General features: G+C 50.5%; 1 protein-coding gene across 1 annotated transcript in view; it reads right to left on the reverse strand.

The window, feature by feature from the left end:
* LOC111158150 (arylsulfatase G) overlaps positions 1-24,100 on the reverse strand; it is a 63,793-nt gene that overhangs the window by 31,345 nt on the left and 8,348 nt on the right. Inside the window, exons 2-5 of the mRNA XM_022520035.1 lie at positions 10,622-10,809; positions 6,818-6,865; positions 4,844-4,955; positions 2,138-2,275 (exon numbers count right to left, since the gene is read on the reverse strand). Coding sequence (XP_022375743.1) covers positions 2,138-2,275; positions 4,844-4,955; positions 6,818-6,865; positions 10,622-10,809 — 486 coding nt within the window. The remainder of the gene's footprint in view (positions 1-2,137; positions 2,276-4,843; positions 4,956-6,817; positions 6,866-10,621; positions 10,810-24,100) is intronic.

Here is a 24,100-nt window from a genome sequence, read left to right on the forward strand (position 1 = left end):
TGGAGGAGTGCCGACCTAGGGGCCCCTTCTTGCTGGTGTTCCAAAAATCAAGGATGAATTGGCAAGTCAAATCCTAAAGAAATCAGTGCGCCTGAGGATTCTTTTCCATAAGATCAAAAGGCAAAGGGATTCATGTGACTTTTTACTTAATAACTAATTAATAAATTAGGAAACCCTTCACCTTTTTCATATGATAAGGAGGTTGTTCGTGGATTTGTCTGTCTTGTAAGTGATTAGTTAACTGGCGGACGAAGAGCCCCGTGCCCACGTGAGAGCACGTGGGCTCCTCCCTCGTCCCCAGCGGGCTGCCACTCCTTCTCTGAGGGCTCTGTGCTGTCCCAAGCACCGAGGACTGAACTGTCCCTACCAGCCATGAAGCATCCACCTGTCCGGGACACAGGAACCCGAACCATCTCCAAGCTCCAAGGAGCAGAGAGACGTGTTCAACCCTCCAGATGGGAGAAGGGCTTGCCTGTTTCATACCAGCCACCTGGGGAAAAAAAAAGCCAGCATTTCTCAGAAAGCCCTGAAAAACTTTTAAGCTGCGATCCTTGAAGCCCCAATAGGCTGCTCTCCAGATTTAGGCCATAAGGAGGTTTATGATTAGGAATAAATCACTGTCTCCGCTCTGCCTGTTGTCCTGCTCTCCGGAAAAATCTGTGGCTGAGCAAGGGGTTGGGGCAATTCTTGTACAGTCAAGGACCGATGTGCTCAGTGATCCGCAGGTGGAGTCCATTTTTAATTCTGCTCAAGCAGACAGGCATGCGATAGGTTTCTTCTTGCCCTCTTAGGCTACGGCTGTGGGGAATACCAAAGAACCTGCTGGAAGATGTCCCACCGCCCTGGAGGAGTTTGCAGTCTTGGAAGAAAGATGAGCTGAGCACACCCAGGCTCGGTAGAGGCCAGAGCAAAGGCATCTGTGAAGGGTTGGGCGAGGCCGAGGTGGGAGGGGTGAGGCGACCTGGAGTGGGCACAGGCCTGCACCCCACCACCTGGGGGTGCGCACCCAGGGGTGAGGCATGGTTCTGCTTTCAGTGTTTTGTTATTCTTCATGAGTCATTTCTAACATTTAAAGATCAGGAGATTCCACACATGGACCAGACAGCTCATGTGTCTTGTGAAAGAGAAGGATCTGAACATCTCGGCTCCCATTCCTTAAAGAAGCCCCAGGCAGCCAGAGCTACCTACCCAGGCAGGTAGCAGATGTTCCCTTAGAGGGGGCCTGTGCTTTCAAGTTCACCATAGGCCCGATCTCTCCTTAATGCCTTACACTTAGCCTGCTTCCCTCTGAAGCTACCAGGGCCCTGTAGATGCTGGAGTTTGTAATCCCTGTGTGTTACAGTGAATAATGGCCCCCAAAGGTATCTTGGGTCTCATCCCAGGAATCTGTGAGTGTTACATGTTATGGCAAAAGAGACGTCGCAGGTGAAACTGAATTAAGGATCTGGAGATAGGGAGATGATCTTGGATTCAGCTGCAAGATTCTAAACATAATTGAAAGTGTCCTTAAAAGAGGGAAGCACAGGGAGATTTGACTACAGAAGACAAGAACACAAAGGGATGATAGAAGGGGAGATGAGAATAATGGGGCCCTAAGCCAGAAGACAAGACGGAAGAGCCAAGAAACATTCCTCCCCTAGAACCTCCAGAAGATCGCCCCGCTGATACCTTGATTTTAGCCCCATTGGACTCATTATGGGCGTCTGGCCTCCAGATCTGAAGGAGAGTCAACTGTGGCTGTTTTAGCCAGTAAGCCGGCGGTGAGTTTGTTACCGCAGCAGTACAAAGCTAATCCACCCTGTCAATTAATCAATCAACAAATGCCTTGAGTGCCCAGAACACAGTGGCAGGTCCTACGTCCAGGAGCTTAGAGGAGAGGAAAGAAGGATAATGACAACAGAGCACGATCTGAACCAGGATGGGGAAAGCTCCCAGGAACTCCCGGAACATACCTGCAGAGCTTCTCACCCAGGCCTGGAGATCCCAGGGGAGACTGTTCTCCAGGGAACAGACACGCATCCATCTTTGTTGCACAAAGGAACTCCAGCACGGCTTGCAGGGGCCCTGAGGCCAGGGGACATGTGGGGTGGGGGTCGGGGGGCAGCCCCGGGGAGTCAAGGTAAGAGGGGACTCTTACCTTGCATGCTGGATGAATTGGGTAGCTTTCTCGGCGTACCTCTGCGCCAGGCTGCTCAGGTTCACGGGCTGCTCCACGATGTTGAGGTTTTCATAGAGAGGAAGGGCCATATCGGTGTAACAGTCCCTCTCAAGGTTCCTGTGTGGAAACCACAGATGGTATTCATTTCCATGACCTAAGTAGCTGTCGTGTTGAACAAAATGCTTTTACGCAGCGATGCGATGTGCATGAACACAAAACACCTAATAACCTGCCCCAGATTATTTTTCCCATCTGTCATTTCCTCCAGGGCAAAATCAATAAAATACCTTCTTCCCTTTCCTTCTAACAGACTTTTATGCTCCTCGGACAAGTCTGGCCACTCTGCAAAGCTCACAAAGACTTCCCTGAGCTACAGATATTATTCCCATTTTGTTGCAAGAGAAACTGAGGTCCAGACAAACTAAATTACTCAAGCTGAGTCCCACAGCCAACCAATAGCCACCATCCCTGGCTTTTTCCTCTGGCCTTCCTAAATGATGGCTTCTGTCTACAGGGCATGATGCTGGGCGCTTTCCTAGGTCACCCGTTGGGACTTCATGTGACCTGACATCTGACCGTAACCCAGGGAGCTGGGGACAGTTTAAACATCTCAACCATGTTTGGAAAATTTGGAGAAGCTTTAGCCACTGGAAAAAGTGGGAGTCAAACCAGTTATAGCTCCTGAACAAAAAACAGTCTATGGTCTTAGAGCTGGAGATGAACCGACCCATGAATGCTCCCACATGAGTGGCTGAGTAATAACTCTGGCTGTGACCCGTGGGCGAGTTACCTAAGCTCTCAGAACCTGACTCTCATTATCTCAAGTGTGCCCCCGCCCTCTGATGAGGCCCTGAAAGGACAAAACAGGACAGCGAGTGTTAGTGCTCTGCACGCTGCCGGGCATATGAGCAACACCATCAACCCTCGGCCTTCCAACCCAGCCGCCACAGCGCACCGGGAGAGAAGCTGGGAACCACGGGGAGAGAAGAGGGAACAAGGGGCATCTCAGGGAGGGAAACTGTCCTCATGGGGCGGGAAGGACTGGAAAGAGGATAAAATCCCCCATCATACCTAGATGCACACACACTCCCTTCCAAAAGCTTGAGACAAGTCAGACTGGGATAAAGAATCACCAAGGGCCACAGGTTTTGGAAAAGGGCAAAAGGATTATCGCCGTAAGAGGCATGCTAATGCTAACCTCACTGTCAGTGCCAAGTTTTTCATGTTGTTATGACTTTGTGGCAACTCCACCATTACCTACAATCTCTCCCCTTCCCCCGCAACCTCACCCCCACTAAGCCAACCCTTTATTTTCTCTGATTTAACATGGACTTAAAGGGACCCGGCTGACCTGTGGCAGGCCACGATATGGCCAAGTGTGGCCCATGGGCCGCGGCTGGTAGGGAGGGCAGAGAGATGAGCTATAGCTTCATTTCTCCCGCTGCCATGTGCACACGAATCCCCTGTGCATTGGGTGAAAATGCAGACCTGGGGCCTGGGGGCAGCGGGGGTCTGACATTCTGCTTTTCTGACAAGCACACACGACAGCCACACTACTGGGCCAGCGACCACAGTCTGAGTGGCACACAGGCTCTGGACTCAGGAGGACCCTGATTGGAATCACCAGCTCTACCTCCTACAGCTGGGGGGTGACCTGGGCAAGCGGGTCCTTACCTGTACCTTTCCAGGGTCCTCACTTCTAAAATCAGGCCACATACCTGCCTCACACAATGTCGCGTGGATTGCGGATACGCACGGGGGGTGCCCACACTGTGATGACGTCTCAGTACGTGGTCGTTATTACATTAACTATCGTGTTATGAATGAGCCAGCGGAGACTTGCCTTCCCCAGGGGCTCAGACACCCGTCACCTTATCAATAACCGCGGTGCGTGGGCTGAGAAACAGGAACACCTGGTTTGTGTTGTTCTGTTGCCTGAGTAAAGTTTAGCACATTTTTCTGATATTAAATGCACTGCACACTCATTGCAGAATATTAGGAAAATACAACAAGAAAGAAAGATGAAATGAAAACCCCTTAGTCCCGCAACCAGAGGGAATGAGTCACTGTTAGCACTTCGAGCTTCCTCCCTCTGAGTCCCACTGAGTAGGGCCGTGAAGCTATGGACACGGAGGCAGCTAAGAGCACACTGCTTGTGAGTTTGTTCCTGCTTTTTTTACGTCCTAGTATGTCCTGAGCATTTCCCCATTCCATGGAAGAGGATTTTAAAGCATCCCACAGAGTGACAGCATGGCATTTCAAAGCCAGATGCTGGTTTCTTTGCCAGGGGGCGGGAGGTGGCGAAGCTTGTAAGGAGCCCTGAGTGTCTTCTCCCTCTCTCTAGCCCTCTTACATCCAGGCCAGGTGAGTGGCCTGGCAGCGAAACCAGCAGGCAGAGGTGGAGCGAGAAGCCCACATGGGTAAGTCCAAGGCAGCACCAGGCTCTTCCCAGCTGAGCTAAACAATCCAAGGAAACCGGACAATTCCAATGAAATAATTTTTTGACCTAACCCTTGTTAAAAGTTTGCTTATACTCCATGCAAATAATGCAAATTTGCACTAAACCTACTCTTTTTTACTGACTTAACTCTCTCCTGTGGCCTTCCTCATTGACACCTACCGGACTATACCCTGGGGACTTCGCCTGGCTCTGGAGCCCACTGCCAGTTGTTTGGATGGGATTACCTTGCTGGTCTATCGTCCCGTGGACACGCTGGACAAGGAGGGTGGTTGTAGCCTGGGGTGTCCGTGCAGCCCATATCATGGCTGTATGGGATTCCAAAGTAGTAATCAAAACCTGGAAGAGAAGCAACTGGTGAGCACCCCCACTTGCCTTCTGTTCTATGAGTCTGCATTCTTACACCCAGGACAAAAATTTAATTTTCCATGATTTAATACTGCAGGGCTATGGAGTATGTAATTAAAGGAGGATTTGATTAATATCCCTTTGTAGTATGCGAAGAAAACACTTTGTTGGGTTCTGGCTGTAAGACTAGCTTTGCCAAACATCTTGGGATTAGAGTTAACCCAGAGTGGGAGGAAGTGAAGTGTGGCACCCCTCCGATCACCAGTGCACTTACCAACACATCCAGGAAGGAGGTGGTGAAAAATCAGGTATGGGCATGGCACTGTAGGACACAAACAAGGGCCTGCAAGGGCCTGAAGGGAAGTAAGATATGCAGATTAAACTAGAAGAGGGTGTATCTGAATGAGGGTAAAGGAGCACCAGGACAGCACATCGGGGAAGGGGTAAAAGAAGCAGGAGGAGACACAAATGAACTCAGAGACAGGAATCAAGAAACCTCAGAGTACCCAAGCCAGCAGGCTTTTTGAGATGAGCTGGTCCAGGGACACAAATGTACGGCGGGTGCTCTCTCTTCTCAGTCCCAACGGCAGACACCACAAGTCCAAAATGGCACCACCTCATCCTGCTCAGTGGGATCCTGTCTCAGGATCCATCCCCCACCCAGCATAGGACTCCAGGTTTCGACACCCCAATCTAGTTCAACCTCATTTGTCAAGGAGGAAGCAACTGCAAGTGGGAAAAGTACGTTCTGTGGTCATTTTTAGTGGAAAGGCCAGGTCTTCACTTCCTTTACCTGCCACTCCTTACAAAGCACACGTGGAAGATGCTAGGGAAGTCCAGCTAAAAAGATGGGGCACAAGGGAAGAGAGGAGGAGGAAGGAGCACCAGAGAGGAGGAAGGAGTGGGACAGGGTGTTGGCCAGTGAGAGCCCAAGGCTGAAGGCTGGTTGCTGGCCGATTCCCTGGAAGCTGTTCCCCAAGTGGAAAAATCTGCAGATGCATATGTCCCCCCACATGTAGCAGAGAGCACTGCAGCCTCTTTCCATGGAGCTAGAGGGAGATCCTGGGGTGGAGTGAGGGGTGGAGAAGTCTACAAAATACTCAGAGAACCACCGTTAAGGAAAAGCCCGCCCGTTCACTTATAAAATAGCAGGAGCCGCCAGGAAGCAAGCTCAGGGAAGGACCCCAGAGAAGCCTGAGCTGCTCAGATAATGACAAGTCACCTTCAAGAGAAAGTCTGTGGGTTCCCATCTGAAAAGGAGGAGGCAGGTCATGGGGAGAGCAGAGGCCAAAACCACAACTTTGGAAAACCATCAATAATTCGGTGAATTGGACATTCAGAGAACTCATCAATCAGCAAACTGATTTCCAGGTAATTGGCTCAGGCAGCTTGATCTTGGCCTATTCCCCAAGGTCAGAGAGTCAAAAGTCTGAGGCAGTGAATAGCTACAGGGAGAAGGCAAGACGGGGCATCTCCTGTGTGGGTTTATAGCCTGCTTCTGTGAACCCACTGGACAATTTTTACTTCTTACCGCACTAGACACATCTGGATCTCCCAGGGGCCAAATGTTTCCTGAGATGTGGACCCTGATGGGCTTGCGATGAGAAAGCCAGAAGGGCTGGCAGGCACCAAGGTGGGGAAGGGGCCAGGAAAGATGCCAGGAGAAAACAATGTGAGACCAAGGGGTGCCATAGGTCTCCCAACTGCACCTAAGTGACCCCGTGAATGAAGACATCCTAACTCGGGAGGGGTGTCCCCCCGAAGCAGGATGGCTTAAATATTAATGGAAGCCTTTTACACCACGATCTGTACTTTCTGTTTCCCAGGTAACAAGTATCCCAAAGAATTCTTACCACGGAAGTTGGGGTGATAAGAGCCATGGTGTCCGAGATGCCATTTGCCTATAGGAAAGCAAGAGAGAGACTTTCAGAGGGAACCCCCAAGGGGATTCCCAGTGCCTCTGGGGAGCTGAGTACATACCCAGTCCTCCATCCGTGTTGCCCTTTACAGAAGCAAGCAGAGAGGCTGCAAATGCTGGGTGAGAGCCAAGCCTCACTCCCTGGGACTGAGAGGGAGTCCACGGGGACACAGAAGGCAAGCAACGGTGACTCAGGACCCATGCAGGAAAGCACACAAAGAAAAAGAAGGCAAGCCTTCACTGGGGGCCCACAGACGCCAGCGGGCTGAGCTTCTGCCCCTCAAAGTGGGTTCAGTGCCCACAGCAAATCCCACAGTGCCCGTTGCACCTGCTCCGACCTCCCTCGCTGGGGCTCTACAAAGACCCTGAGGACAAGTGCGGGCCCCATATTGCCTTGGAGATGCCTGGTTCCCTCCTACTTTCATCATCTTCCTCTCTGACCACCCTCAGCAGCCCGCAGAGGCTGGACGGAAGACCATCTCCCCCTTCCCGAGGCTGTTCCCCTGGAGAGAGACTGGCCTGGACGTGCATGGCTGCTCCTCACTCTGTACATGTGTTTGGTAGGGAAGAATGACTGGGAAACGCGTGGCAGAAGCTCTGACCGCGTTGAACTCTCGGACATAAAAATTCCGCTCGGAGTAAAGACCCCAGGAAAACCACCCACAAGGCAAGGGACAGAGAAAAGAATGTGGTCCAAAGATCTAAACAGTGCCAGCACTGAACAGCACGTAAGAGAAAGAAACGCACAACTGTGGGAGGATGGCTAAGTAAATTATTTACATGGCCTTGACAAAATACCACCAAACTATCTTTTAGAGACAAATGCATGCAACAAAAGGTAATAATCAGGAAATCTAGGGAAAGGGCAGATAAGTGTCTACTACTCCCTTTTTGAAATTGCGCTGTAGGTTTGGGGGGAAAAATGTAATATAAAGCAGAGGCAAATGGCTTCGGCACGATGTGGAAAGCTTGGATTAAGCATTACGTGGAAATCCAAAATTAAAGTGTTTAACTTATTCCTAAAATTATTAAAATTATTGTAAAGATGTAAAATTGTGTGACACAGAAATATAAAATAACAAGAAGGGGTTAAAAGGAGGACCAAGAGGTATGTATAAAACTAGGTAGAAATACATGACCGTGGACCCATGTTAGAAGCGGAGTGTGGGTGGGGCAAAGGGGTTTGATATTCCCTTGGTGGTTTTTTTTTTTTTTTTTTTAATTTTTCCCCTAAGCTTGCTTATAGGAAGTTCATGATGTCAACACACGGATATGGTTGGATATCCTCTAACATGCAAATGGTGGGATGAGCAGTGAGGGGAGAAGGGAGCCGCTGAGCAGTTAATATATAATCAGTTGTTCACCTGGGGTTCAAAGACATGAAGAGGGAAGGGCAAGTGGGACCCCGCTCAGCTCAGGAAGCACCCAGCCTCCTGCTGCCTCATGAAACTGTAGAGTCAGAGAGCCCCAGGGGCCAAACGCTTCCGGGCTGTTAGTGTGACCCGGATGGAAGCGATGGGGCCAGTTAGGACACACAGCCCAGCGTGGGGGCTTCACAGTGAGTATACCTCAGGGTACGGGCAGGCAGGGATTGAAAAGACGGTATCGTAATTTGTACCTCCTCCCACCGGGGCCTGCCACACTCCAGTTTGACCTTCTATAAAAGTAGGTCCGGGCTGATATCCAAGATCTATAAAGAACGCCTCCAACTCCACACACACAAAACAGATAATCAAGTCAAAAAAAAAACGGGCAGAAGACATGAACAGACACTTCTCCAGTGAAGACATACAAATGGCTAACAGACACACGAAAAAATGTTCCCCATCATGAGCCCTCAGGGAGAGTCAAATCAAGACCACATTGTGATACCCCCTTCCACCCGTTAGAACGGCCAAAATTAACAAGGCAGGAAACAACAAATCTTGGGAGAGGTTGTGGAGAAAGGGGAACCCTCTTACACTGCTGGTGGGAATGCAAGCTGGTGCAGCCCCTCTGGGAAACAGCGTGGAGGATCCTCAAAAAGCTGAAAATAGAGCTACCCGATGACCCAGCAATTGCACATCTGGGTATTTACCCCAAAGATACAGATGGAGTGAAAAGAAGGGGCATGTGCACCCCAATGCTCATAGCAGCAATGGCCACAGTCGCCAAACTGTGGAAGGAGCCAAGATGACCTTCAACGGTCGAATGGATAAGGAAGATGTGGTCCCTATACACAATGGAATATTACGCCTCCATCAGAAAGGATGAATACCCAACTTTTGTAGCAACATGGACAGGACTGGAAGAGATTATGCTGAGTGAAATAAGACAAGCAGAGAGAGTCAATTATCACATGGTTTCACTTACCCGTGGAGCTTAAGGAATAACACGGAGGACATTGGGAGATGGAGCAGAGACACGAAGCAGGGGGCGGGGGGGGGGGATCAGAGCGAGAGACGAACCATGAAAGACTGTGGACTCGGAGAAACAAACAGGGTTTTAGAGGGGAGGTGGGTGGGGGGATGGGTGAGCCTGGGGGTGGGTATTAAGGAGGGCACGTATGCGTGCAGCACTGGGTGCTCTGGGTAAACCATGAATCTTGGAACACTTCATCAAAAAATAAAATAAAATAATTCAGAAAATTTAAAAAAAAGTCACGCTCCTTGACCCAGAGGAGGAGGCAGGGCCAACCCCCGAAACTGGGGCCTCCTGTGGGTTAACACCCCCACGGGGCCCCTCCCTTGCCTCTTCAGGGAGATTTGGAGGAGGGAGGCAGGAATCCCACGGGACCAGCTCTTGCGAAGTCGGAATAACAGCACCGGCAGCCTGAAGGGGCCACTGGGACCGAGGCCCTTGGCCTCGGGAGAGAGGACCAGCCGTGAAGCGAAGCACCAGGGCCAGGCAGGGCAGACACACCGCTCCTGGGCGGTGAGCACCCCCTCGGCCCCCTCACCCGGCGGAAACTCGGTTTCCTCACACAGAGAATGGGGGAAATCATCCCTTCAGAAGGCATCTCCCTGCCCTGACGCAAATAAAAACTTAGGGCCAGGCGGGTAGGAACTTCCGAATCACAGGTGCCCACGCAGATTTTAAAAGGAAAGGAAACTGCTGGAGAGTGTGGCCGACGCTGCCGCGTGCCCCCACTTACCCCGCAAACAGAAGTCCGGTTTGGTTCCCAGGTTAGAGACCCCCGCCCCAATCCGGGTCCTAAGCCCAGTTTCCCAGCCTTCCTTGCAGTGGGGCGTGGCCATGCAAATCCACCAATCCGATGTAAGTGCATGTCCACGGGGAGGGGTGGGCGTGTCTTTCCCTGGTAGAGGCCCGGCACCTGCTCTCTTGTTTTTCCTTTCCTTGAAGCCGGATGATGATGAATGATACTGAGGCCGCTCTCTTGCAACCAAGGAGCAACAAGCATGAGGACGAAAGCTAACGGACTACGGAGAGCGGAGCAGAAAAATAGAAACGGTTTCCTAGCGCAGCTGAGCCAATGAAAGCAATCACTCACCTCTAAGCTTATTACAATGGGAGGAAAACCTAAACCCTATATGGTTTAGTTCCCTGTTGGGTCTTGTCAATGACTTATAGCTGAAAGCTTTCCGACCTTATAGAGCAAGAAATAAACAAAAAGGAGCAGAAGAGGCAGCATGCTGGGTCTTCGCAAATACAAGGCAGGCACCGCAGGAAATGCTGTAGGAGATGCAGGGTGGGGGGGGGGGGGGGGGGGGGGTCCCCAGTCCCGGAGCTCCAGTGTTACCTATCATCCCAGTGACGTAGCCAGCTTGCTGCAGCACCTCCGCCAAGGTGGTCTCGTTGAGCGGCAGACCCCCCACAGAGGTGACCGCAAAGTTGTGCGTGACTCCGTTGCGGAGGCCAAGCCGGCCGGTGAGCAGGGAGGCCCGAGAGGGCGAGCAGGTGGAGGCAGCTGCGTGGAAATCCACAAACCTGCACAGAAAGAAAAGGGATTGGGGTCCTTCTGTTCACAGACAGCCCAAACCAAGAGAAGTTCAATTCCCACCCAGGTCCCAGGATTCCAGTGCTGGGAAAAGCTCAAAGACCACCCCTTGAAAGGACAGGTTAGGAAAATAAAGCTCAGAGAGGTAATGCAATGAATTCAAGGTCACACAGCTCGTTCAGATTGGTTTGATCCAGTATATTTAGTGGATCCTCTTTATCCAAAGATTCCATATTTCGAGTTCATTGACTCACTGAAGCCCAGCTGTTATCTCCAAAATCAATACTGGTGGCTTTCAAGCCCTCATTCATGGACATTCCAAGATGTCCCAAAACATTTTGTTTCCTCACATGTGCATCCCTAGCCGAGGATGATGAAGGTGACCTTGTTTTGGCTCCCATACGACAAGCAGATGTCCTCTTCTCCACAGTCTACTGAGTGCTATAGTTTTTACGTTTTTGTGCTTTGTGTTGGTGATTTTGCTGTTTAAAATAGCCCACACGCGTAGGACTGAGGGCTGGCTGCTTCAGCATTATAGAGATGTGATGTACCTTACAGAGAAAGTACAAGTGTTAGATAAGCTTCATTCAGGAATGCATTACAGTGCTATTGGCCATCTCAATGTTAATGAATCAAAAACTATATTAAATCAAATGTTTTAAGACAGCAACACACATAAAACAAGGTTCTGTGCTGATCTGTTGGCTGTAACCAGAGGCTCACAGAAGCCGAATTCTGTAGATGTTCTGGAAGCAAAGTTTCAGTATTCCTTAATTCAGTGTTCTCAGTGACTTTATAGAGCAACTACCGCCAGTAAAAAGAACCCGTTGTATCTATTACACTTAGTGGTTGCTCAAACTTTTTTGGACCCTGTGGAGAAATATAAAAGAAGTCTAGCCATTCTCCTACCATCAAGGAATGTGATTAAACTTCATGTCACTAATAATGGGAAAACTGAACTTGTGTGTCCCCTGATAGGATGATACCAAGTTGATATCATCGAGGATTCTTGTCAAGAACATTTAACCTGAATCTAATCAGACCTCTGGACCTAATTTCCAGGTTATGGGAAATGTAGCTGATAGAAGAACAAATTAAATGACACCACAAGGAAATAATCTAACAAGCCATTCTACACATGCTACGACAACTGGTGTTGTTCTTCAGAAAGCCAATATCCGAGGGAAAAATGGGATAGAAGGGGGATGTTCTGTACCGAAGGACACTAAAGAGACAAAACAAATGTAATATATGATCCTTGACGGAATCCCAGCTCAAACATGCTAACAGCACATTTGGGGGCCAATTAGGGAAATTTAATACGGACTGAATATAAGATGACATTGTGTGATCATTGTCCATTATCTTGATTATGGCCATGTAGGAGAATGCTTTTGTTCTTTTTTCTTTTCTTCCAGTTGTATTGGCATATAATATTGTATTCATTGAAGGGGTACAACATAATGATTTGATAAATATATATATTGGGAAATGATTGCCACAAAATTTGGTGAATGGCCATCACTTCCCGTAGTTATGAGTTTTTTTTTCTTGTCATGAGGATTTTAAGATCTTCTCTCTTAGCAACTTTCAAACATACAATACAGTATAGTTAACTAGAATCACCATGCTATGTATTACATGCCTAGAACCTACTTCTCTCACGACGGGGAACTTGTACCTTTCGACCACCTTCACCCATTTCCCCCTACGCCCCCCCACCACCCCTGGCAACTGCCAGTCTATTCTCTGCATCTGTGAGTTTGATTTTTTTAGATTCCCCATACACTTGAGATCATATAATATTTGTCTTTCTCTGTCTGAGTCCTTCTACCTAGCATAATGTCCACACCCATGTTGTCACAAATGGTAGGATTTCCTTCTTTTTTACAGATGAATAATCTTCTGTTGTCTATGTATATCACATTTTTTATTTCATCAGGAATATATTTTTATTACACTAAGGACGTTATTACATTAAGAATGTTTTTATTCTTAAGAGATATATGCTATGATGTTTATAATAAAGAAGTACTCTGCACTCTTCCAATGACTCAGGAAAAACACCACCCTATTTACAGATAGAATAAGGACAAGCAAAAATGGCAAACTGTTAATAACGGTGGGATATATTGGTGTTTATGTGACTATTCTTTTCGCTTTCTTTTATGTTTGAGATTTTTAATAAAGTTAATAATTGGGACGCCTGGGTGGCTCAGTGGGTAAAGCCTCTGCCTTAGGCTCAGGTTGTAATCTCAGGGTCCTGGGATCAAGTCCCGTACCGGGCTATCTGCATAGCGAGGAGCCTGCTCCCCCCCCCCCCACCCCGCCTGCCTCTCTGCCTACTTGTGATCTCTCTCTGTCGAATAAATAAATAAAAATCTTTTTTAAAAAGTTAATAATTAATGTATAATGGTATACGTTTCAAAAGGATGACAACCCGGAGTCTAGAATGAGCAAGGCAGTGGCAAGGTCAATGCCTGAGCCTGGCAGGAGGGTAGGGAAGGTAGGGAGGGGCGGCTTAAAATAAAGCTCGGTGTCTTGGAACCACAGGTGTCCAGAGTGCCTGGAGGCGGGTGCATCTGCTGAGCCACCACCCTGGGCAGAGCGAAGCCCAAGGTCTGGTGGGTAAGGGACTGGCCCACAGACAGCAGGTCAGCACAGCCGAGCAGGGCTCAGTGCCTCTCCTCTCCTCTCCCGGGTCTGCAGAGTGCAAGCTCCTTCCCAAAGTCAGCCTCCGCCCGGTCCGCTCTCCCGGATTTTTGCATGGCCTTTCTTGCCTCCTCGGTTTTCCTGCAAGGGGCCTCTGTTGTCCTCTAATCGGGCACCCTGCGGTGTACATGGTAGCACTGACCCCAACCCCAATTATCTGGTTTATTTTTGTATCTTTTCATTCTGGGCCATCCTCCCTCCATGCCAGCTCTGAGCAAAGAGGGCTTGGTCCATGCTGCTAGCTGCTTATCTCCAGCTCCTAGAACAGGGCTCTGTAAATACAGGGGGAAGGGCCGGAAGAAGATGGGGAGAGGGGAGGGGAGGAAAGGGGTCTTTCCTTCCCAGCAACTTCATTGTAAGTGTAACCAAACCTCAAAATAAACATTACTGGGAAGCATGATGGGGGGGTGGGGAGGTCCGCTGGGCACATTCGCCAAAAGTTTTAAAGATAACGAGCTGGCATGGAGGTTACAAGCATAAGCATCATGATGTGAATTGTCATGAAGAGAGGACATCAGGGGACCCATGTGAAAGCAAGGGGATGAGGTCACAGAAAGCAGGGCCTGTTTAAATACTCCCCTCCCATGGGGCGCCTGGGTGGCTCAGTGGGTTAAGCAGCTGCCTTCGGCTCAGGTCATGATCCCAGCGTCCTGGGATCGAGTCCCGCATTGGGCTCCTTGCTTGGCAGGGAGCCTGCTTCTCCCTCTGCCTCTGCCTGCCATTCTATCTGCCTGTGCTTGCTCTCTCTCCCTCTCTCTCTGACAAATAAATTAAAAAATAATAATAATAAAATAAAATAAATACTCCCCTCCCACACACCGCAGAGCTTGGCTCACCACCTGCCCCCTACATTAGGGCCTCAGGTCTCCGCCCTAACCCCACACCTGGACAGTGGCGACCCCCAAACCGACTGACAGCAGCTCTAGACCAAGACTGGCCACTTGCCCAGGCCGCCTGCCCAGGGCCGTGTTTTCTGGGGGGGTCTGCGCTGGGGGGGTGCGATTAGAGCAGCCTTGGGACATTTTCTTGTTTTCGTGCCCTCACAGAGGCCAGCCTGGGGCAAGAAAATGTGGAAATGCATACTAATCCCTGCTTCTCTGAGCACACAAATCTCCGGAAGACTTGGGACAGAGGGGGGTTAAAACACCGTGTTTAAAACGGCTCCAGGTCCCACTGGACTAAAGAAAGCCTTAGGAGTCTGTAATGTTTTCTCTCGTCTCCATGATGCCCTACAGAGCTCCTCTACCACCCCCCAAGCCTGGTTACAAGAGGGCCCTGAACACCCTGCCCTTCACACTGACCTTGGCATTTGGAGGGGTGATGGCCCTGGAGGGTAGTCAGGACTGCAGCACATTTCAGCAACACAGTGGTTTCCTCTTTTCCTCCTTTCCTTCTCTCTCCTTTTTTTTTTTTAAGATTTTATTTATTTATTTATTTATTTGTCAGAGAGAGAGAGAGAGAGAGAGAGAGGGAGAGAGCATAGCACACGCAGGGGGAGGGTCAAAGGGGAGAGAGAGAAGCAGGTGTCCTGCTGAGCAAGAAGCCCGATGTGGGGCTCGATCCCAGGACCCCAGGATCATGACCTGAGCTGAAGACAGATGCTTCACCAACTGAGCCACCCAGGCACCCTTTTCTCTCTCAAGCCTAGGAATTATAAGGAAAAACTTTTAAAATCTTACCAACTGACTGACCATGTGACCCCAAAATTCCACCAGCAGGACTGGGAGTCCCCACAAGAATTGAAATCAGGTACTCAGACACGTACTGACACGTTCATAGTCACAGCAGCCCTGTTCCCCGTGGCTGAAAGGTGGAGGTAACACACCCGGTTATCCAAGAGTGGGTGGACAAAGTGTGGCCCATCCACCAGCTGGGGGAATTACGTCCATGAAGAAGAATGAGGCAATGACACCTGCTAAATGCACATGAACCCTGAAAATAAGACATGAGTGGAGAAGCCCTTCAAAAACGGTCAAATGCCCTAAATCAGTAAATCCACAGAGATGGAAAACAGGGGCTGGAGGGAGGAGGGCCACGGGCAGAATCTACTTCCTAAAACGAAACCTCGTTTTAGGATGATGAAAGTATTTCGAAATTGGATAGGGATAGTAGTTGTACCATGTTATAAATGTACTAAATGTCTCTGAGTTTTTCGCTCTATTTTTTTTTTGAAGATTTTATTGATGTATTTGACACAGAGAGAGAAAATAAGAAAAGGAACACAAGCAGGGGGCGTGGGAGAGGGAGAAGCAGGCTTCCCTCAGAGCAGGAAGCCTGATGTGGGGCTCCATCCCAGGGCCCTGATTTTCCCATTAATTTTCTCATTAATTTTCTTTTTTTAAAAAAATATATTTATTTATTTGACAGAGAGAGAGATCACAAGTAGGCAGAGAGGCAGGCAGAGAGAGAGGGGGAAGCAGGCTCCCTGCTGAGCAGAGAGCCCAATGCAGGGCTCAATCCCAGGACCCTGAGATCATGACCTGAGCCGAAGGCAGACGCTTAACCATCTGAGCCATCCAGACACCCAAGTTTTTCACTTTAAAATGGTTAATTTGGGGCCACCTGGGTGGTTCAGCTGGTTGAGCGTCTGCCTTTGGCTCAGGCCATGATCTCCAGGTCCCGGGATCAAGTCCCACATCAGGCTCCCTGCTCAGCAGGGAGTCTGCTTCTCTCTCTGCTTCTCTCCGCCCCCATTCCTGCTCTCTCTCTCTCTCTCTCTCTCTCACTCACAAATAAATAAAATCTTTTAAAAATTAAAAAAAAAGGTTAATTTTATGTCATGAGAATTTCACTTCAATTTAGAAAATCATTCAAATCTTACAGACTGAGAGGAAAATGCCAGATTCCAGCTGAAGAGGCGCACAAAGCTGGGTGTCAGCTCCGCGTTTCTTCAGACGGGGAAACACTCATGTATAACTCAGGTGGCGATCTATCGTTTCATTCAATTTAGTCCCAAACTATCAGTGAGCAGGGACGGATCCATGACAGACGCTGAGGAAGGACAGAGCCAGTTCCCGTCCTCAGTGACCGTTCAGTCTAGTTTCTGAACAAAAGCCTTACAAGGCCGTTTCTGCTTTCCTGCGAATGATTATAACCACTTCCGTTGCACTAACCGTGGGCATGGCCTTTTGTGAGTGTTAATTCATTGAACATGGCAGCCCTAGGTTGTGCTGTTGTATATAGGTGGGGAGTATATACCCAGTATATAGATGGGGAGACTGAGGCAGCGGGACCCACGGCCGGACACGGGAGAGCTGCGGTTTGTACCCAGGCATTCTGCTCCATGCCAGTCCCCTGCCTTAAACTAGGGTCCACAGACAGCCTATAAACTCAGACCCACCCAATCCCAAATCCCCTGTGTGGGCCCCGTAACCACGCCGCCTCCATCAGGAAGGCCAGAGCCCGTCTGGAAAGCTGAAGGGAAGGGGCTGGGAGAACCCACTCCACAGACTGTCTTGGGAGGAGACCCGCCCCGAGAGAGAGAGTGGGGTTTCTAAGCAGAGAGGAAATGTCCACAGTCCCTCAGACTCAGGGCGCTGGCCCAAAAAGTTTTGAGGCATCATCCAAAGACGGGTATGGGACACATGCACCCACACTCCCCCCACCGCGCGCGCGCGCGCACACACACACACCCCTCCAAATGCAGCTGGCCAAGAAAGGAGAGGAGTGCTAACTGGGCGTCAGAAGACCTTCTTGAAATAACATGACAAAACACTGTTATGGTCAATCCAGATTTGGCCCAGGAGCCTCCAATCCTGAAAACCTGCAAGAGGAAAACCAGGCACCTGCACGCCTGGGCTCCTTGGGGTCCTGCCTGAGAACGAGAGGCCACACTCAATGGCTTTGGGGTCTCTTTGTCAAGCCGTGGTTCTGGGAATTCATGTTTCTGGAAGGAAGAGTTCTCCACTGGGCTTCCTTGGCTCCAGACCTCCTCAGCCCACAGCAGCGGGTTCCCACAGCCTCCCCTCCCCAGAAATCACCCCGAAGATGGCTTAAGTCCCTGACGCCATTTTTCAAGGCGACCAATGGCAAAGAAGGGACATCATCAGGGAGCCGTGACATGGCACCTCGAGGTTCCAGAAGCTTAGGCTTGGACCTGCAACCACTCTTGGAAATAGGCTGTGGGTTGCCTCCATCTGACAGAATGAGGGCAGGGAAGGCGTGGGCCCCAACACGCACTGCTGGGTACACAGGTGCTGGGTGAGGACTCTCTCCAGGCCTCAGGGAGACCAGGGGCTCTGGCCTCCCACCCCCCACCCCTGCCGACATTCCTTCCTGACCCTCAGTCCCCCAGGGCTGGAAGATGCGCTTGCAGCTTTCCCTCACTCAATCCCTATGTGCCCATTTCCCAGGCACGTGCTTCTCCAAAGCATCCCCGCCTGCCAGATATCCTGGGGGCCCCAAGGGTCCTGGATGGGGCAGGCAGCCAGCAACTCCTACTCTTGGAATTCCAGACCAAGTTCCACCTTGCCATCCCACTGTTGCTTCCAAGACAAATGCTGATCTCCGCCCAGCCTTTTCTCTTCAACCTGAGATTGACGCCTGTGACCCGCCCAGCTCCCACTCCTAAATATTTGTCCCTTATGATAATTCTTATCACTCCCAGCTCAGGCTTAGCAAGCCTTTACCACAACCCAGGCACCTTGCATACATAGCAGGTCTGAGCATCTGTTAACCTTGGATTCATCCTGAGTTGAAACTGCACGTTCCGTAAGCTGTGTGCGTGCTGGCCCAGGCTTGTTGGTGTCATCCCTTTAGTACAACAGAACCAGCTGCACAATTTGCAGGGCCCCGTGCAAGAGAAAACAAGGGAGCCCTTGCTCAGAATCTACTAAGCCCTTCAAGATGGCAATGACAGGGCTTTGAACCAAGAGCAGGGCCTTCCTAAAGCGGGGCGCCGTGTCTGGCTGTGTATGGGCTGACACCCATAGAGCGGGCCCTGCCTAGCCGCATGGGTTCTGTCTCAGACCCCACTTGTCCCTCGGCCCACCGGGCTTTCCAGAGCAAGAAGAGGAAGATCCGCTGGACTTGGGACCCAGACTTTGCTCCCATGTGGTACGTGGCTGTGCTCTCTGCCAGTTCCTGCAAGTTCACCTGGTCTAGATGTTTAGATGTGTCCCTGCACACCTGCTCTCCCCCTCCAGCCTTCCCTATCTCGGGAAATAGCACTGCCTCTTACTCGGCTACTCAGTCCAAAGGAGTCATCTTGATTCCTCTCTTTCCCTCCCCTTCCACAGCCAAACTATTAGTCCATTCCTGATAGGACTCTACTTTCAAATATATCCAGAATCTGTCCGTTTCTCTCCACCTACCTGCTACGTCCTAGTCCAAGCTGCTATCATCTGGCACCCAGACTACTACCATAGCCAATATTATAGTCTCTGCAGGGGATGCCATTCACGCTGTTGTCCGGGGTTAAGCAGTGCGCCATCTGCCCAGCTGTACGTGGCCACCCTGTTCCTCACTTCCATTCCTGCTCCCAACTACCCTGCCCTCTATTTTCCATGGGGCAGCCAAAGTAATCTCAAAATCTGTTTATCAGCTAACATTAATTTTTGCCTGGAAGCCCTCTAATAGGTTCTCACCGCAATCTAAGTAAATCCAAAGTCATTATGGTGGCCTACAGACCCTCCATCATTGCTGCCCAGGCTGGGCATTGGAGCACAAGCCAGATGGACCACAGGTTTTTCGAGATAGGGTTCCTCTCAGCACCAGGGACAGCCAGATGGGGCCCCAGGCAACTGGAGGCCCCAGGGCAGTCTTAGCCCAGCAGGGTGTGTGCCCTGTACAATTCCCAGGAAAGCAATCCTCTGAGAGCACAGCATGGAGATAGCCCTTGGGGTAGGGCATGCGGCTGGTCACCTCCAGCCACCAGGAGCCTCAGGGGACTTCAGCCAACCGCAGCAGAACTTGCTGGGGGAGCTACAAGGAGGAACCCACAGCCCTTTCCATCAGGTAGCTCTGCTTTAGCAGAAGTGTTGGGACGTGTGGCTGAGAAGACAAGGTCTCATCAGAGAAACACCAAGCAAGCAGGCAGAGTGATAGGAGGGCAAACACGTGGACGAACAAGGCCTTGCTAAATCCTCCACTCCCCCTAGGTTGAGACTAGACAGGTAACTTCATCTAGGCCTCAGTATCTTCTTCTGCAAAATGGGCATAACACACCTGCTTCACCAGCTTATTTGAGGGATTCAGTGGGATGATGTGCACAAAGCACCCAGCAGAGCTCCAGGAACAGAGCAGGCTTTTAAAAACTCATGGCAGTCAAGGTAATCAGTGTCATGACTCGTTAAATTGGGGGAGAGAGAACATTCCAGATATGCAGGAGAGCAGTGTGCTGGGCACCAACGGGTGGGATTCGGGGCAGGCGTGGCCCTTGGCTGCCTGTCACACTCCCCAGGCATCACAGTCCCTGCCGCATGCATGTGACACAGCACCTGGGCCTCCGTGTGCACAGCACTAAGCTCAGCATCCTCCCTCCAAGACCCCGTGCCCTTCTCCTTCCCAGTAAACCTGGCTGGAGGCTGAGACCTCATCTTCAGGTCCCTCTCTGACATTTCCCTGTTCCTTCGGCTCTGCCCACTCCACCACGATGCCACCCAGGATGTATACAGCCATTGTGCCTCACCCAGATCACTGCAGTGACCTCCCAAGATGCCAGGCTCACTCCTCTCCCCCAGCCCATGCTAGCATGCAGACCAGGGGGTCATACCAACCCCGGGCCCCACGTCTTCAGTGACTTCCTTCTGCGTGGGCACCATAACCCACCAGGCCCTGGCTCCACCTACCTCTTCAAACTTCTGGGTCCTTCTGCTGCCTGATGTGGCTGAACTGTGTTCCTCAAAAAGACAGGTTGAAGTTCTAACCCCGTCCCTCAGAATGTGACCCTATTGGGAAATAGGGTCATTGGGGATGTAAGCGGTTAAGGTGAGGTCATGCTGGATTAGGGTGAGTCCTTCACCTCCTGGGACTGGTATAAGAAGAGAGCGAGGGGAACACCATGAGAAGACATAGAGACGCACAGAGGGAAGGTGGTCACATGAGGACAAAGGCAAGGGATGGATAGTGCCATGAGCTGAGGAATGCCTGGGACTACGAGAAGCTGGAAGAAGTGAAGATGGAAATTATCCTAGAACTTAAAAGGAAACACGGCTCTGCCAACATCTTCATTTTTTGCTTCCAGCCTCCAGAACTGTGAAAAAATACATTTCTGTGGTTTTCGGCCTCTCCGCGCGTCATACCTTGTCACGGCAGCACCAGGACACAAACACTCCCTCCTACTGAGCCCCGGAGCTCAGCCCAATGGGACTCCTGTTCCCAGGACATCTGCCGCCCCTCCCTCCCTTGTGTCCCACACACGCCTCTCCAGCACCTCGACTCTGCGACACGTCAACCCAGAAAGTCGGACAGACTCCTCCTCCTGCCCTTCCAAAATCCTGCCCATCCTCCACGAGCGAGCAGCATCACGGTGTCCTCCCAAACCCGACCCGGACGATGAGTCTGGACTTTGGCTTCTAGAGCACGTGAAACCTCCCGGCAGCCTCTTCGTGTCTGAATGTACACTTTCATCGGATAATATCTGGGCTGGACCAGACAGGTATCAGGCGCGCTTTACTGTGGGGGGGCCCAGGCCTTCTGCACCCACCCCTTCCCCACGAATCCCGTGCCCCACACCCACCCACCCCACCACGGCAGGGGCCTCTGCTGTCGGCTAAGCAGAGCAGCACAATCTCGTGTCCTCAAGGATCTGGCCCACGGCCTGTGACCTGGGCAGGCTCCCCAGAGGGCCACCTCTCCCGTCACATGGAGGAGCCTGGTAGAAAAATGAAGCAACTGGCTCAGGAGCCTGGACATCAGATGGACTCTCTGCAGAGTTTAGTTTAAGAACGTAAGCTCCGCCCCTTTTGCGCATAGGCGGGCTGAGCCGTGCTGCTTCCACTTAAAATCAGAGTCTTGGCTATCCCAGTGTGGGTGTAATAGGATAGGAGCCCAGAACGTCACGGAACAGCATCAAGCCCTGCCCTAGGGTGGCCCAGAGTTCAGTAAGGGAGATGCCTAACCCCAGAGTGTGAGAGAGCTCCGGGAACGGTCAGCACAGGGGGTTCCGAAAACATGCAAGGCATGCATACAGGCATGTTGAGGAAGCGAGCAATTCTCAAAGGAACCTACATGGAAGCTGAGACATAATGTAGAAATAGGCATTAACTTTAGGCGTGTCTTATCTTAATAGAAATAACTGCCGTCGAGGGACTGCCACCCCAGTTGTATTGCACGTCTGATTTCAAATGCCTAGGATTCCCATTTTACAGATAAGGGAGGTGAGGCAGAGAGAGTTTCAGCAGCTTTCCCAAGCCCGTGCAGCTGGTATGGGTGTAGAGGCACCTTACTCTGTCCGTCACTGTGCTGTAGGCAAGACTGTAGAGCCCTATATTTGGGAAACAACAGAGCTAGAACCTAAGTCAGGGGTCCCCAACCAAAAATCCCATGTTCTTTCTACTACCTTTACCTCGGAGAGAAGGTTTGCTGGCACTGGGCCAATCGGGAGCTTTGGTAAGGTAAACCCAGAGGGAATTACCTTAGGCAGGTGACTAGTCTTGGGCTAGGGAGGTCCCCAGACTCCCCTTCGGTGGTGTCCGCCCCAAGAGCCTGACTCACATCCGCACAAACCACATGAGCCCAAGAGAAACACCAGAATGATTGTCTCCCAGCTCGCTCCAGGGATGAGGACAGGAACCACAGTGTCACAGCGGTCAACAAGTTTTCTTCCTATGCATGAACTACAGGGGAAATCAGAATCCAAAGTTTGCCTTGGTGATTATGGAATTAATTAATGTGAAGATAATTCTAATGGATCAGAGAAAAATCCTTCAATTTGCTAAGTTTAGGGAAATACCATCCTCCAAGCTTTGTCAGTGGGTCTGCACTGCACAAAGGCTATGAACCACAATTTTCTGCCCTAAGCACTCGGGACTAAAATCCCTACACTACGCTTTATATATGGTATTTGCAGGTGGGGGCTTGGGGAGGTCCCTGGTTTTAGATGAGGTCATGAGGGTAGAGTCCCTATGATAGGATTAGTGTTTTTATAAGAAGAGGAAGAGACCAGAGGTCTCTCTCTCTCTCTTCCCCCTGCATGTGAGGCACAGTGAGACGGGGACCAACCTCAGCAGGACCCAACCCCACTAGCAACCTGATCTCGGACTTCCCAGCCTCTGGAACGGTGAAAAAATAGTTCCCATTGTTTAAGCCACCTTTTCTACTGTATTTGTGACAGTAGCCCCTGCGGACCAGTACCCATGGGCTGAACCGGAAAGGCATTGTCTAGATACTGTCTCTGCTTGGCTGTCTTTCACAGCCGTCCTGGGGATGGGCTCTCCTTGATCACACACCACCACCCTCGTGGGAATAGCTGTCATGCATTTCTACGGCATGTGTAACTTTGAGTTCCTCCCAGACTGCGGGCTCTGGGAGGCAGGGTCGGAGTTGCAAGGGCAGCCCCAGACAGCGTGCCTTGGTGGCATGGAGCCACTCCGGCAAAATCTGGTGGGCGAGCAAACAAAACGCGAAGAGGTCATTTAGTTGGAAAACATACATTTGTCCATTTGGCCCAAAATCGCTCAAACTGATGCCTTTGAGGGTTCAATTAGTCCCCAGCTTGTGTTAACGTTCACATCGCTTGATGCTCAGAAACCATCTTCTCTCCCTTATTTCCAAGTCTTTGGGGAATCCTGTCGGTACCCTCACCATACTCCCCTGCCCCAAAAAAATACTACCAACACTCCATGCAGCCCAGGGAACTGACCTGCCCGTCACCTTTCCTCTCTCCCAGCCTCTGTCTCCGTTTGGCAGAGACTAGTTAATAAGCGATAAAATGGTCTTGCTATTTGGAAAGCTTCTTTTGTTTTTCCCCAAATCTATCTGGGCAGGCTCAGGCCAGTTCACCAACAGGGGTCCTAATTAAAGTCTGAACATAGATTGTAAAGGCAGGCTGGAAGTAGAGAGCCAGACATGACAGCAGCCAGTTAACAGGAAAATCAATGCAAATTAAGCCATAGCCAGACAGAAACCAAAGTCACTCACCATCACATAAATTATGTGTATTAGAATCAAAAAACCTTAGTGCTGGAAACGCTGTCCCGAAAGGCCCTGGAGAGACATAACGTTGCGAAGTTAAGCCTATCCAGCCTTCATCTATGATGAATTTAAAATAGATGACAAGGCTTGCTGTGGCCGCTGTCTGAATTGTGGTGTGCCTAGAATAAGAACTGTCTTCGTTCCATTCATAATTTAAAGTCCTGGAGGCAGAAATAGGTTTACAAATTATTTGCTGTGTCCTTTGTGTTTGGAGGGATGGAGCGGGAGGTGAGAACTGGAGAAAAACTCTAGTGGGACCCACCAATGCAGCTTGGCCTCCATGTTGCCTTCTGTTAAATAGGAAGACCACCAAGTCAGCGCTCAGAAAGTTGTCAGGTGGGGTCACTGATGTGCAGGCCTTTTGTAAACTACATGCAAATAAGGCAGCAAAGAGTACACCTGGTGTGTTTTGTTTACTCATCCATCCATCCATCC

Source organism: Enhydra lutris, unplaced genomic scaffold, assembly GCF_002288905.1.
Source record: "Enhydra lutris kenyoni isolate GAN:26980312 unplaced genomic scaffold, ASM228890v2 scaffoldscaffold57, whole genome shotgun sequence".
In the NCBI taxonomy this organism is placed as follows: Eukaryota; Metazoa; Chordata; class Mammalia; order Carnivora; family Mustelidae; genus Enhydra; species Enhydra lutris.